At 35.3% G+C, this 16,340-nt stretch overlaps 1 protein-coding gene across 2 annotated transcripts in view; it reads right to left on the reverse strand.

The window, feature by feature from the left end:
- Positions 1-16,340, reverse strand: part of ipo11 (importin 11) — a 131,547-nt gene that overhangs the window by 77,118 nt on the left and 38,089 nt on the right. For both annotated transcript variants that reach the window (XM_036213474.1, XM_024275212.2), the window contains 7 exons: positions 16,208-16,278; positions 15,254-15,446; positions 13,659-13,811; positions 12,654-12,697; positions 9,405-9,495; positions 6,479-6,526; positions 5,008-5,113 (listed from right to left, as the gene is read on the reverse strand). In XM_036213474.1, coding sequence (XP_036069367.1) covers positions 5,008-5,113; positions 6,479-6,526; positions 9,405-9,495; positions 12,654-12,697; positions 13,659-13,811; positions 15,254-15,446; positions 16,208-16,278 — 706 coding nt within the window. The remainder of the gene's footprint in view (positions 1-5,007; positions 5,114-6,478; positions 6,527-9,404; positions 9,496-12,653; positions 12,698-13,658; positions 13,812-15,253; positions 15,447-16,207; positions 16,279-16,340) is intronic.

Here is a 16,340-nt window from a genome sequence, read left to right on the forward strand (position 1 = left end):
TGTACAAATAAAGGTGGTAACAGCTCTGGCCTGATTTGGCGAGGGCCGAAGGTAATGCATTTCCTATGGGGGACCTCAAGGTGCAGGTGCAGGTGCAGTCATTTTAACCTGCTATTATTAAGCAGTATTTGTTTTAGTCGTTCTGGGGCACACAGGTTTGTTTTTTGCTTTCTGGTTTTTCCTTTTTTAAAGTAGAGAGCCTAAATTTGAAGTTTCATGAATTAAACTGACTGTTACTGATAAGCTATTTTATCAAGTAAACAGTGTTAAACCCTTTCTGCTCTCATAAATGTAAGATGTTCTACAGTACATTTGTAACTTCAGCTCTGATGTTCTACTCCCACAGGAATTACAAAGACAGCAACTTAAGAATGATATAGAAGCATTAAGATTCTAAGATAGTATTATTGTTAAAAAGGGATTTTTTTAAAGCAAATAATTTGTCATGTAATGCAGTTTAAAGTAACTAGCATAACACTGCCAATAATAGACTAGTTGTATCATTTCCTTTAAGATAACATTTTTTCAGAGTGCTTTCCTGGAGATTAAACTGTGGATAGCATCAACCTAGCGTAGACGAGAAGCACAACACCTGCAGTATTTCCATATTTTATTATAAAACTATTGGTCAAAATGACAGCGGTAATAACCTATCAAGAGTGAGAGGAATCTATCGTAAAAAGGGTCCATTGAAGTGCGGAGGCACCGTTTTTTTTTTAAGTTAAGTAAAAAGTTAAAGTCCCATTATTGTCCCACATCAACAGAGTGTAGTGAAATAGTTCTTTGAATTTGACCCCTGCAGTGGTGAGCTGCAGACACAGCTGCACCATTGAGCCATTTTGGTGGTTCGATAGTAACATAAATGCACCTTTGTTCACAAAGGCATTCTTCGCTGAAGTGATGGAATTCTTTGGAAGTACTGGAGAACCAGATGGTAAAACATATTCTGGCAGAGATAAAGCAGTCTTTTTTTACAAGGCTTGTTTATGGCCGCACAACAACAAAAATAAGTTTTTTTTTTTTATATTTTTGAGAGTGTCCATATTTTCTAAAACAATACTAATGAGCTTTAGACAATGCTTCCTACAGTATGGTACTTACTGGGTATTTATTTGTTAAGTACCAAGAAGTATGTAATAACGAACCGCAAAAGTAGCACATAAATACCAACATACATTAACTAACCACGTAAATACCTCATAAAAACTCTGAAGGCACTACTATAAGCAGCGCATAAGCAGCAATGTAAGTGCCACATAAATAAATACCCAAGAGCCATGTGAATACCCAGTAGATATCTCATAGATACAGCTTTAATACTGTTTTTGGTCATGGTAGTAGTAGTACTCACTGTAGTCCTTGAGGAAGGTTTGCTCCTGACGTTTTGAGATGTTGGTTAACACAACAGGCCTGACTGAAGTCTATCTACAGATTGTGAATAACTAATTAAGTTGATTAACAATTACTTTGAGTCAACTGACATTTTGGAACTGCAGCTTAAAGTTTAATACTGTTTTTTTGTGGATGGCAATATTTATGAAAGCAAGCTCATTAACATCCTTCTGGTATGTAGAATAATTGGATTAAACTTTATGAAGTCTGCATAATGGTCCCCAAGAAATATGTCTAAGATTGTCCCACGAGTGGAACTAAAAAACTATTTTTTTCTTTCTCAATTAAATACAATACAAGAAATTTCAAAAGAGAAGATGGCTAGCAAAAAAATAAAACACTGGTCGGTTAAAAACAAAAAAACATTTTAAATAAGGCTGGTTTGGAAGCTCACAGCAGGAAACCAACTAACACTGAGTAAGTATGTGTGGATGTAAATGGAATTGCTTTTCACCTCATGTCACAGTCCAATATGCAACCTCTCCTCTTCACCTTAGAAGGAAGTCATGCAGTGCCTTCCTGTGCCCCATCTGTAAACTCACAGGTCCATTACAATGTGTCAGACTTGCAGTAGAGGTCTGGCTGGCCAAAATGCCCAACAACAACCGCCACCCACAACTCGTACTATTTGTCCTTTTTTCACTGAAACTAGAAAAAAACGGAATTATAAACAAGATAAGATCCCAATATAATGAATGACTCCAGTACTGCTGCCATCTAACTATTGTTGAGTTTCACAATACTACAAATAAAACATGAAAAACTAATCAACACAGCAGCAGAAACAGATCAATGAAAATAAAAGTAACCGTTAGTCATAAATTGCTAAATAAGATAAGTCAGGACCAGGAAAATCTATGGATCAAAAACAAAAGGATATAAATGGCCAAAAAAAACAGAAAAAATGATGAGGTTAAAGGGAAAATAAAAATCAATAGCACCAAGGATGCCCTTCCCCAAGGAGACATCACTGGAAATATCACTCCGTGAGCTCTGCAAGATAAACTACAATTCTTTACATGTGAGGCCTGAGTTTAGCTATTATAACGACACTACTAATCCATGTAAACAGACGTGTTAACACATAATAACTCAGGATACTAATTTCAACACTTTTGTCTTAATGTGTGAAAAACAATTAAGATCAAAGTTCTAGAGGCATTAAACTGAAAATACCCAAAGGGCAAAAAAAGTAGACAGTGGAGCAGCTGAGAATATCCTGTTAACAGCAACAAATGTTTTAAAGGCAGGTCAATAAGACAGAGATTTATTTCTTAAAGACGAAACCATGTCTTTTTTTCACCTGATGATCATGTCAGAATCCATCCATCCATCCATCTTCTTGACCGCTTTGTCCCTTTCGGGGTCGCGGGGGTGCCGGAGCCTATCCCGGCTACTGAAGGGCGAAGGCGGGGTACACCCTGGACAGGTCGCCAGTCTGTCGCAGGGCCTCAATCACACACCCATTCACTCTCACATTCACACCTAGGGGCAATTTAGAGTCACCAATTAACCTATGAAGCATGTTTTTGGACGGTGGGAGGAAGCCGGAGTCCCCGGTGAGAACCCACGCATGCACGGGGAGAACATGCAAACTCCACACAGAAAGGTCCCAGCCGGGATTCGAACCTGGGGCCTTCTCGCTGTGAGGCGAGAGCGCTAACCACTGCGCCACCGTGCAGCCCATCATGTCAGAATAGGAAACTAATTCTGCTTTATGGCTTCTTCTGATATGCATTTGCTGTTTCCGGCTTTATATAAAAGCAGGCATTTATCTTTCTAAAACCAATAAATTAACAGATCTTCCAATAGATCTACAGAAAAAAAGACAATCGCTTACATCTATGCTAAAGAGAAAAAAGAAACAGATACTGAAAATGTTTTTTGCCTAAAAATAATAATAAAACATGATAAAATCAAATTATTTTATCATTTCATTATATTTGATACTAATACATCAAATTTGATACAATATATAAAGAAAGACCGCATGGAAATAGAGTTAAAAGTCAACACAAGGTCAATGCAGGTGAGAAGAAACAATTAATATTCAGGATATAGACAAAAAAAACTGTTGCAGAAAAAGAAAAACAAACCCACACATGAAACATAAAAAATCCCACATCTCTCAAATTTATGCTGAATCTACAGAATCTACATCAAAGGACGTTAAGTTAATTTAATGTTTGATGAAACCAACTTCATTTAACAGCACAGGAAAAACCTGTGATTTTATCAAGTATAGCTATGCATCTATACCTGACTAATATCCAAGAGAACCTTTTGGGTCTCATAAAATTATTCATTTAACAGTTTGGGGGGAAATAGAGCATTTTTAATAAACTGTTTTTATTGCATCTATAAAAGTAAATGATACTGCTACTGATTTTATGAAGCTTTTTGTTTATTCCCAGAATGCATCTGTATATTTAGTGGACAATAGTTTTCTAACTCTTACAACACATTTATTTATATTTCTTATCAAATGATTGTAAAAGAATAACCTTTCTAAAACAAAATGAATTTGTTTTTTATTCAATAAACTAGCATACTTATGGGCCAACAAAATAAGAGAATTATTTGTAGTTTGCAGCACTAAAAAGTAAAAGAAATGGGTCATAAAATTATACTGGATGTTTTTCTTCAAATATGTGATTCATGCTAATATATTCCAAGATGACATCTCTTCCTCTGTTTACTCATGAGTCACATTTGGTTAAATAAGAAGATTTCAAAATATAGAGACAAGCTCAGAGAATCACCAAATAAAAGATCCAAGTGAGAGTGGAGGGTTCACTCACACATGCACTGTGTAGATCCAGGGCAGCAGTGACATCAGCCTGTCTGCACCCTGACGTAAGCACTAACCTGAGCAGCTGACCCTCTGAGTGCTGCAGGCTTTTTTGTTTTTGTTGCCGTAGGCCCTGAATGTAAAAGCTACTCCTTTGTTCTTCATCCCAATCAAACCACCTTGCCTTTGGCCGCTCTCTCTTTTATCCAACATGTACTAAAATAATTCGTCTGCCATTTTACTGGTTCATAAACTGAGCTGACTCCAGTTCTTTTTAATGCATTTTGTTCTTATTTGCCTGAAATAGAGCTGGAGTGGTGCTTTATGACCACAGTCTTGAGTATAAGGATGAGGATGAAAGAAAAATTATAAAATGTATTTTTGCCGGGGTGCACGGGGGTGTAGTGGTTAGCACTCTCGCCTCAGAGCGAGAAGTCGCTGGTTTGAATCCCTTTTTGTTTGGAGTTTGCGTGTATGAGTTTTCTCAGGGCACTCTGGTTTCCTCCCACAGTCTAAAAACATGCTTCATAGATTGATTGATTACTTTAAACTGTTGGTAGTTGTGAATTTAAGTCTGTGTGGTTGTGTGCCCCTGCGACAGATTGGCCAACTGTCCGACAAAATGTGGGACAGGCTCCAGCAACCATGTTACCCCAACGGATTAAGTGGGTTTAGAGGATGGAAGGTTTTATGGATTTTGTATTTGTTCTGATAAGCTAAAATAAAAATAAGAATGATATAGTAATGGAAGACTGAAAAGCAACTGAAGCAATAGGAACAAACTGGCTGCTTAATACGTAAAAATAGAACGTCATGGACAGTACCTGTGATGGCTGACTTGCAGCTCTCCAAGAAGCTGATTCTTGAACCACTGATCAAAGTCCACACTGTCAAACAGCTCGTATGCAGCGAGTCCCACGGCGTTGTATACTGCGGACGAAAAGAAACATCAAAAACCCAACATGGATTCATGTGCTTTCACAAAAAAAAAAAAAAAAAAACTACATCAGCTCTTTCAAGAACATTAACAGCCTTTAAAGGGTTTATACTATGAAATATCAACTTTTTGAGCTTTAAAGTGTAATATAATGTTTGTTCCTTGCTATAATCAACCCCAAAGCGTCTATTTTATCCATTCACACATTTCTGAGTAATCGTCTAAAAAATCTGCGCTCTGAGCACCAGTCCCTCCCAATCTATAAAAATGAGCTTGTTCTCGCGAGCTGATGTCACAAAGTGAGAACAGTCCCTTTCAGGAAGAGCCTGTGCAGCCAGCACCACCCCTGGGGTAACATACACTTTCTCCACAAAGCTAGCCGTGATCAGCTAGCTTCGAGAGTTTCCCCCGGCTAATGAGTGCACAGTTGTGATCCAGTGTAGTGATTACCAAGGAATTCTCATTGGATTTAGTCTTTAAACTTTGTGTGGTGGCAAACGCCAAAGAACATTCTGGTGAGGAATCTAGGTTGAAATGGGCGGCAACCAGACGGAACAAAAGGTGGAGCCTCAGAGATCGAGTCGAATTACTTACAAGTAGAAAAAGAGTTCACAAAAATAAATAATAATGTCTAAATAATGTCTTCAAAGGTAATATATGATCACATATACAGATATAGTTTACTCTAAAAGACTTAAGAAAAACATGGTTTAGGTCCTTTGATTAGATGAGTCTTAGTGGCAAAAAGTAAAAGTAAAAAATGGATTAAAAGAAAATATTAAAAACATGAAAAAAAAGGAATAAAGCAAAACAAATCAAACACCAAATTGACATTGTCATTTTTTCTAAATAATTCAGTTCTTGTTTAAAAAAGGAAAAAAAAAAATATATATATATATATATATATAGTTGTAACTTCAGTTTATCAATTAAGAGAAGAACATCTAAAAATGTCTCCAGCTGTTCAAATTTGCTAAAAGTGCTGTTGAAGCTGATAACGTTTACAAAAAGTTATTGTTATTTTTGTATCCTGAAACAGCTTTATGACAGCAGATTCATTATCTTTTCCGCTCTTAACAACCGTTGTCAGTACACTGCATGTGATCTCCACAGGCATCCGGCAATCGTTGCCTCTCATGGCACGCAATAATTTGGGTGTGCTTCCTAATAAAATACCTGAAGTGACAACTCTGGTTAAACGGAGACTAATAAGCACTTAAGTGGTATATAAGAAAAGGAGACATAAAAAGGAAGGCTGACACAGGCATTTAATTTGAAACAAAAGCCAAATCTGATGAATGGATGTCCATGAGGCTGGTCAGACTTTCTGGACAGGAAAAAGTCAACCTTTCACTGACCTGCATCCTTCATAAGCAGCTGAACATGGTCTTCAACATTGGTTGGGCCTTTGAAGACAAAAAAAAACAGTAGATGTGACTTTTAAGACATAATACAGGCTTTCACAATAAGAGCCAGAGACTTTCTACTAATAATCCCAGCAGTTGTGAGGAGAATAATGGACCCAGTGACCACATCAGAACTCCGCTCAAACTTAAAGAGGCCTTGGCCTTGGTGCGTCAATCATGCCTAAGTCCTTTTATCAGCCTGTTCTCTCCCTTTGTAATAATGCATGTTCTGTACCCAGACTTCACAAATCAATAGATCTCTTCCCTCAACAACATAATTACTCAATCAGGCTTTTTACCCCCCGATTCTCCAGCAGAACCAGTTTTCACTCAAGAAAAAAAGCAGCTTAAGAGGCTGTTGTCCACAAATGTTAGCCACTATTGCCCAAACTAAGAAACAGAAAAAAAAAAATATAAGTTCAACAGTCTACCTTCAATAAATCTTAAAATTGGTCCTTTTTACACAAAAACGGAAATATATGCTTGCTCAATTTAAGGATCAAAAGCACTTAGTAATTTACATTTTCAAACAATTGTTAATATACCTGCAAGAGTTTAAATATGCAAATGAGTCTGTGGTTAACAGCATGGTTACGGTCCTTAATGAGCTGCTTCACTTTCTGATTGAAGGGAAACACGACCCTAACGAAAGAGCTGTCATTCGAAACAAAGGAAAGGATTATGCAACCCCGCCAAGAAGGGAATTTAACACACAGTGTTGCAATCCATCACGGCGGAAACGTAGGTTAAAGTGATAATTGGTGATGAGTCACCGAGTAGAGGACATGATATGGTAATGTTTGCGCAGTCCCAATTAAAGGCATAATTAATGCTTTGTCGTTTATGTCAACAGGTGTAAGATACTTCACAGTAAATCCACAGTAAATGTTCATTTGATACTTAAGCCATCAATGTGTACTTTATTATTTTTACACAGGTAGTAAAACTTTATTTCAGGAAAGCAATAAAAATTTAATGAGCGTGGCCAATTAACAGAAGGAAAACCATCCTTCAAAACAGCTCATGGCAACATAAGAATCGATCAGATAACTGAAAGATGAAACCTGATCAATGATGGGGTTTTCTCATGACTAAAGATAAGAATTTCATCTATATTAAGGTCAGAAGAGTTCTAATGAAAGCGCATTATAAGTCACCAAGATATTTAAATATTTTGTTTTTCAAAAAACCTTTTTGTTTGTCATGTTTAGTCACTTTTCCTTTCACCTCCCACCCCAGAAGGTGTTATGATTTGATTGAATATTTGTCAAAGTGTTGTAAATTTAATTATGTTTTTGTGGCACTTTTATGTACACATTGAAAAAATAATTAATTAATCTGAAGATTCCTTTAAGAAGCAGATATGTGTGCCAAAAAGGTATAAACAATACAAAAAGATTTCAGAATGTGTCACAAAAACTATTCAACACATCTTTTTTTATTTAGTTTAAGTAAATCTTTAGAGATCAATTCAGATCTTCTTTAAATCTATTCTAAAAGTGATGACAGTGTTTTTTGTTTTGTTTTTTAATTATGATTAAACCGTTTTCAGACAAAAAAAAATGTTGTCTTGGACATAGATGTCGATGTAGAGCAGAGGTAGTTTATTAGAAATTTGCCTGTGAGTTTTGGGTGGGGCTATTCCTGCACAGCAACCTACCACCCCACTCCCTGTTGCTGAGAGCTCTCTGTTTACATGCTCTCTCACTACCTTATAGCCCTTTCTACCTACAACTTAACAATAGCTGTATAGTAAAATATGAGAAATATTGGAATATTATCAAGTTACTTTCAAAGTTTGTTTTGTAGGACGACAAATAAAAATTTAAATCATTTTTGCATTTTATTTTGGAGTATTTTGCCAGAAAAACAAACACTGGCCTAATATTATTTTTAGTGACGTTATATGGCTAAAAAAAGACATCCTGTAAACTCCAAATACTCTGCTATTTCCATGTAAATAACTGTCCACTGCCCTGATCAGAAATGATTGAGCAGTCTTTTACCGATAGCTGCAGTGAGTCATGCTTAATGCCCATTCACAGTAGCTGTGTTTCCAATACACATATGTGCAAAACTTTATTGACATTCTAGAAATGTCGAAAAAACACAACTTCGCAATTACACTGTTTCCATTGAATCCTAATTATGCAAATAAAACAAACTCACGCGATAAGTCATTTAAAAACAATAGATGTGAACAAGTATTGTTTAAAGTTGATTCACAAAACCGTGGGTTTGTCACAGTATTGGCGGGCGCAAGCCACTGAAAGTCTGTATGACCGAAACACAGAAACATGTGAGAAGCATGTTTAGTAGTATTAAAAAATAACGAGGAATAACAAGTAACAATTACGCAGTTGGACCATTTTTTCTGTTTGATAACACCACAACATAAATTCAAATTTCTGCCACAGCACACCCACTTTGCAGCGCTTAGGGCAGCTAATTCTTACCAAGAAGTGCATTTAATATAATAAAAAGCATTTCCATTGCAGTTTTGTAAAATATGTCCATTTCATCGATATGCCCCAAAAACCACCTCCACCGAGCACAAAAACGTATTTTTTTTCAAAAATGTGTTGTTTCCAATGAGCAAATTTATTATCGCAAATCTTCATAGCAAATGGAAGTGAGGATTTCAATTAAAAAAAATGTTTAAATGCCATTTTTTTTATATAAAATGTCTTTAAATATGCCCACCCATCAGGAAAAACCCACTGGAACATGTTAAAAATTCAACTTGAAAAACATATTTTTTATTAGAGTGGGTCTATAAGTTTTAGTTCTGATGGAGTTGTGGCAAAGTGTTTTTCTTTTTTTTTTCAGGAGGTTAAAGAAAAGATTAGACTTAAAACTAATTTAATATTTTACTTACCCTGCAGATTCTCGACCATTTCTAGCAGCACTGGTGTTAGAGTCTGGCTGTAGTTGTGGAAGATATCCAGGAACAACACCTCTGTGCACGGCTAAAGCAATCAAGAAAAGAACAGACAAAAATAAATCATAAAGGAAGTTAATTAGTCATTAGCACAAGTCTGCATATTTCCTGCAAACACCTGTAGTTTTATTGAGCTCTCAGCCCTGGTGGATGATCAAATGAAGACGGCTTAGTGAAACACCGGAAAACAAATGTTTTATTGGTTCAATAAAACTGATTTCCAAGTTCAATAAGAAGAAAAAGTCATTGGGACACTGTCAGGGGATATTCTACAATGTTGTGGCTTTGTTCGATGAAAACAAACTTTACCAACATTTATCAGTTTATTGATTTTAGAGGCTACAAAAAAATCTTTAGTAAATACAAAAGTATAGGGGGAAAAATCAGGCATGGGACTTGTTAGCTTGCAAATACTCAATGGAGGAACTAAGTATTAGCAGCACACTGTAAAAAATAAATAAGCATGTCAATATCAGCTTCTTAGAGAAAAGATCTTCATGAAAGCAAAGACAGATCGTTTTATTGACATGGGAAGTCATAATAAACTGTCCTCTAAATGATGTACGGCACTAAGATGAGCCTCACTGAGTGTGACAACATGCCAAAAACACTGTCAAGCTCCAAAGAGCAAAAGCAGCGCTGAGGAAAACATCAAGAGAGCTGAAAGGTGCTTGGAATGCTAAAAGAGGACAAGTTAGAAGAAAAATCTACTTTAACAAGTCTGACTAATTATTTGAAAAAAAAAAAAAACATTTTTTGGATGAATTGGTATTCGTACAAATTTGATGAAAATAAAAAAAAAAAAGAATTCTTGAAAACCAAACCAGTGAAGTGCTGCATCCCTACTGCCAGTGTCAAGCACTTGATTGCCTAAATTCAAGAAGAATTTAGGATTTATTGTTTTATCGCATTACACCAGGCTTATCATAAGCTAAGTGAATGATTTTTCCTAATTATATTTAGAAAATTAAAAAAAAGAAGATTTTTCTAAATTTATAGCTTTTGTGTTGTTGCTTTGTAAAACACAAATACATATTGAACTGAAACAAAAAAATGAACCACAAAATCAAAGGTTAAACTTTCCCCACTTTTCCACAGGGAAAGTGAATTATTGTATTCCAATAAAATATAGAAAAAAGTGTGAAGCCCTTCAGCCTTTTGCTCTGACCTCTTTATAAAAGAATAATTACAGCTGGTTTCTAATGTGACTAAGTCAGATATTTTGCCTGACTTGTTTGTAGTTCATAGACGCTAAAACTTGAGAAACAATTGATTATCTTTCAAAGAGGATACACATTCAATACAGACAAGCTTATTTAGAGAAAAATCCACATAAGTGCAAAGACTCATGATACTTATACTCTATGTAGAACCAAGTAGCAACGTCTAGAAATGTGAGAAAGTGCAGCTCTCAGGCAGAGCAGAGACGTGTCATTGTCCTTTATCCTCAACTTTCCTGGATCCTCAGTCTTGTTCTGCTCTTGACTGTGATCCACTGATCTAATGAACAATCTCCATCTACAACGTTTGGGGATTGATGCACTTAATCACTTTGTCATCTCGGTTCAGAAGCCTGGAAGTGCCAAAAAACTGATGAACCCGCTCCACACCCTTAGTCACTCAGCCACCATCAATAACTTTGTGCAGAAAACTTTGTAAATTGGATCGAAAAGAGGCTGAATATCAATCAAAGCTGAGGTTAAGTGACATTATATGATATTTATTAGTTGGTCGAAATAACTTACAAATAAAAAGCTTTTAATTACTAATGTTTTTAATGGTGCAATAATCTAGAAGTATGGCATATGCCACACTTTGAGATACGTGGAGTTTAGGTGAGCATCATTAACTTTTTGGACTAAACCCAACATTGCAGGGAAACTCTGCCTTTTCTCTTTAAATTTTAGCAAAAAGTCTGGCAATTTGGGATGAATCGGCTTGTGTTGAGCACAAAAAGAGATACATAGAAAGCCATTTAATTATACATTTTTACAGTTCTCTCACTCTTTTTTTTAACCTTCTCAGGTCCTACCAAAGGTGGCAGCTCAATAATGTCACGAGAAGAATGGAGAAGAATCAGAAGCTGACAGAGGTCAGAAATACACCATCATAAACTTTTAATTAATTCAAAGACACAAAGCAGAGACAGAAATTCAGGATGAGTCAGAGTGAAATCTTTAAAGGGAAGCCTGGAAGTTATGCCTTTGGCTGTAAGGCTTCCAACCATCTTAAATGTGAGCTAAACATCGCTAACATTTTAAAAAGTATATATTTATTAGAGGTGGGAATCTTGAGGCTCCTTGTGATTCAATTACAATTCAGGAAGAATTGATTAAATTATGAAACGATTCCATTATGATAAAATTATCAATGGAACCTATATCTGCATAATTCTCTTTACTACAAGATGAAAATGACTTCCTTTTTTCCACCAAAGGGATTTTTAAGTAAAGACAAGATCAGTATACTTAAAATTCTATTGAGCATAAAAATTTTGACATGAAAAATATTTCATTTGATAATCAAAAATCTTTCACAGCATCAAAAGGGAAAAATTTACTCTGAACTCAACAACCTTAAATAAGATAATGTATTTTTATCATTAGACCAGCTTTAATGAAACGCTCTAACTCGCGTCAAACCAAATAAATAGTGTCTAGCTAGCCACACATTGTGATTTTGCAAATTTGTTGTGTCCCCTACATATTTAATTGACAACATACACACTGCATGACTTCTATGAAAGCCATAAAATGCTTCAAACGGTCGCTTTAAGAGAAGTCAGTGCCGGTCGGATGACGAGATCTGTAAGTAAAGATTGTGTGCTCTTCAAAAATGTCAGAGTAAAAAACAATTTGTATTTGGTTCTGCTTGTTACTTTTACTTTAAATCACGTACATTTTTCGATTATCAATGACTTAAAATTCAACCAATTCACAATCTTGTACGGATCTTAAAAATCAATTTTTTCCACTACCACTAACATTTATATAAACCATTCAGGTAAATACTGTTATATGTTTAGTAAATAGATATAATTCTGTGAATCTCCTTGTGAAGGAAAAAAAAAAGAAACATGACAAAACCGTAATTCTAAAGAATTAAGGATGAATGGGTATATTTAGCAGATAATGTATTTTAGTGATCAAACTTTGATTTAAAAAAAAAAGGTTAAAAGAAACTTACCCGCAGACTGTATTTCCAGGAGTCTCCTCCTGTTTCTTCAACAGCTAGTGAAACAATGAGAAAGTTCCAGTACATGTTATTTCAGGTTATAAAAGGTCAGAGTAGATAAAAATTCAGCAGAATGAGTGAAAGATTACTGAAAAACTTTTTTAAAAAACCAAAAAAAAAAAAGAGTGAGTTAAGGAGAAATGGCAAAACAAGTTATGAGAAAAATCCCTTCATTTTGTTCACTTATTACGGAACAAATTGTAAAGATAAAGCACCACTAAACAAACTGTTTGGTTGCTTAGTGATTGAAGCAAAATGTAGTTTACACACACACACAGCAACACTTAGAGCATTTTCATACAGTAAATTAAGTGACAGCTTAGTTTGTTAGCCTTGGGTTTTTTTTCCCAGTTTATCCATAATCTTTTTCCCAAAAAAAACCCCAACTCTTTAGCAGACAGAAAACTGGAACCACACTCAGCTGCACTGAGTGCTGTATATTTCTTGTTGCACTTTTTGTTTTGTGTATTGTTCTCTTATTAAAAATAATGTGTTTCAGTCTAAACACAGAAAAATCTCATGCACATGAATTATTTACGTTGTGCTTTCTCGACAAAAGAACATTTTTTTCTACCGCATAGTCACCTAAAATGTATCATCCTCTATAAGATTTTGCTATCAGACAAACACCGCAATTATTTTTTCCCAGCTGAGGTCATCTAGAGTAAATACGGTCTCAATTTCAGCGTGTCCGACTAAGCTTCCAATCCCATTAGAACGCCTGATACTGAAAAACTGAAACGCTGCATTATATCGTGGATTATGTCCAGGTAGCTCTGTGGTCAGTCCAGGTGTTCCACTACACTAAAAGCTTCCATTTAAAAGTGGAGTAAATGATCTCGTATAATGACATTTCAGTCAATCACATCAACACTCCATTTCATAAGCATCTTTCCTCCAGTCCCAATAAAACATCTAGATTAGGTCTGGGTATGAATGAGGGCATGCACAAGTTACCAAAGCTCTCAGGGTCCTCTTCCCACATGGCCAGCTCCTCCTCCGTCAAAAGAAAATAATGTGAGACGAGGCGGCGCCCGATCTCTGTCAGTGTGGGGTGAGTGAAGAATGCCGTTTTGATCTTGTGAGCCTCAAGACTTTCTGGTTTACTGTCTGAAGGACAAAGTGACAGAATAACAGAGGAGTAAAGGAGATAATACAGAAAACATCACATTACATCTCTTGCTTCTGTGAAGTCCATTCATGTCTGAAAAAGCACACCTGGAAGGGCATTATGCTGCTTATAACATGGTCATTTAAGAAAAAATAAATAAATCAATTACTAGAACTTCAGTCCTGTTATAATTTTTAGACTTAAACTGTTTTTCACGAAAAGCAGACATTCAAACATGGTGCGTGTGTTTTGTCATGGTAACAGCTCCAGCGCACAGCGACTGCGCTTTATTCTTGATTTTTCCTATCTGAACAAAGTGGTCGTCACGAGAAAATAAACAAAGCATCATCTCAGACATCTTGTCTAGATGATGCAACAAAAGCCTATTTAAAAAAAACAAAACCCAAAGTCTAAATAGTTAAATTCTCCTGCTGTTACGTCCTCGTTTCCTATCTCCTTCGTTCAATGTTTTTTTCTCTCTTTCCCTTCTGCTGCATCTCAATCTTCAAAATGACCAAATTCACCAAACAAGTTAAAGAAAAATATAAAATCACTCATCTTGTAGTTGGGATCAACTGTGAAATGAAGTGTTTCAATATATGAATTATGATTAATAAGAAGTTCGTGGTCAGCATTTTGGGGATTTCTCAGAAGTGTCCTCATTGTTTTCTGATGTTTCAAATTAAAGCAGTTTAATTGTTTAATTCTTTTGAAATTGAAAACAAAATCTCCCTTAATAAAGGCACTTTTTAGTTATTTTGATCTTTTACTGTGCCACAATGTTACAAAGTTAAATGAAAATACCTAAAAATGAGGCTTTTCACAGCAATCACTAGGTTAAAAAAATATGTACGAATAAAATCAATTAATTAGATTAATTAATTACAGATCACGATTAACTCATCACACAAAAAGTTAATCGCATGACAGCACTAATTGTCACATGCCATTATTAGTCTCCATCATCTTTACTTTCTATTTAGTCCTTAGTTTAAACTAAAAACTGTTTTGTAAAATTTCTGTGAAATTGATGTCAATTGTAATTTTTAAGAAACATTTTTTTTTATTTTAATCTGCTGTACAAAATGGCAAAACAAAGTTTACATACGATAAAAAAACATTTAAATCATCTATGGCTGCTACTCAGGATGATGTCTCTAGGGAAAAAACTGATGTTTCAAAAGAAATAAAAGACACCAAAAATGAATAGCAGGAAGACATTCAGTAGGAATAATGAGAAGTAAAAATAACTTATGGAAAAGCGTTACATAACTTCCTCATTTTCAGCAAAATGGTTTCTTAAAATGCTGTCAGTATCTTTTGTCCCCTAAATCCCCCCGTTATTCATTGTTACGCATCATTTTTTTATCAGTCTCCTAAAGTACCCTCCTTTAAGTCTGCATTGTTAAAATCTCTCTCTGCCAACATTCTCGCGTCTTACCTTCAATGTTCTTGGCTGGTTTGTAGGCTTCGTTCTTTACAATCATCTTGATGAGGTTCATGCACTGAACAATGAAGCGCTCAAAGGCCACGCCCTCTCCAGCAGGTGTGAAGACGTAGCTAACGGCGAACTCAAGAGAGCGCTGGATGAGAGGTATAAATGCACACGGGTGATATTCTAGGAAGTCTAACAACTGCATGAAAGGGAAAGAAAAAAACAGACAAAAAGAGGTGATTTAGGAAAAATACATGTAAAAACTAGAATTGGTAATCATTGAATTGAGATCAGCTGTGCAGTATAGAACAATACCACAAAAAGGCCAGACCAAGATCATGGTTAATTTGAATGTACGTTAATTTAGCATCTACATTAAAACATTTGTGACTTTTTGTTTTTTCCAAAACTGGTCAAAACTGGGAATAAATTCAAGCTTTAAGAGGTTATGGATCTATTGTTAGTTTATTAGCAGTAGATTTTTTAGATGAATGTTGTGAAGGAAGCACAGCTTTACTGGGTTTTCTATCTAGAGATTACATTAGGTTGATAAAAAAAATATTTTTATGTTTATAATAAAAACTGGTAAAAAAAAAAAAATATATATAATGTGAGAGTCTTGTTTGTGACTCAAATGTAACAAAATGTATGTTTATCCTCAAGTACAAAATAAGTTTATATAATTATTCACCTCTTGTGTCCAAATCTATACAGTCCTCTATAACTGTAGCGTCTGTCCAACACAAGAGGCATCTGCTCTTATCAGTTTACTACTGAGCTGCTCGATAAGTCAAGTTTAAAAACAAAAAATCATTTTTGGTTGTCAAAAGAAAATCCATACAAGTTCAAGGAAAAGTGTCATGGATTGTAAAAAATTGAGTAGAGCATCAAACACTTTATTGTTGCAGCTTACTGGAGAATACACCACTCATTACTAATAAATGGAGCGACTGAACTCACAACTTTAGTGTAGAGAATGATGGTCTTTTCCAGCTTTTCTCGGCATGTGTTTTCTGGACCAACCTGACGGCCTAAAAAACAATATAGCCACATTTAATAAACAAACAAAAATATTGCAAACAAGTTGAGCAAA

Source organism: Oryzias melastigma, linkage group LG9 (genome assembly GCF_002922805.2).
Source record: "Oryzias melastigma strain HK-1 linkage group LG9, ASM292280v2, whole genome shotgun sequence".
Lineage (NCBI taxonomy): Eukaryota > Metazoa > Chordata > Actinopteri > Beloniformes > Adrianichthyidae > Oryzias > Oryzias melastigma.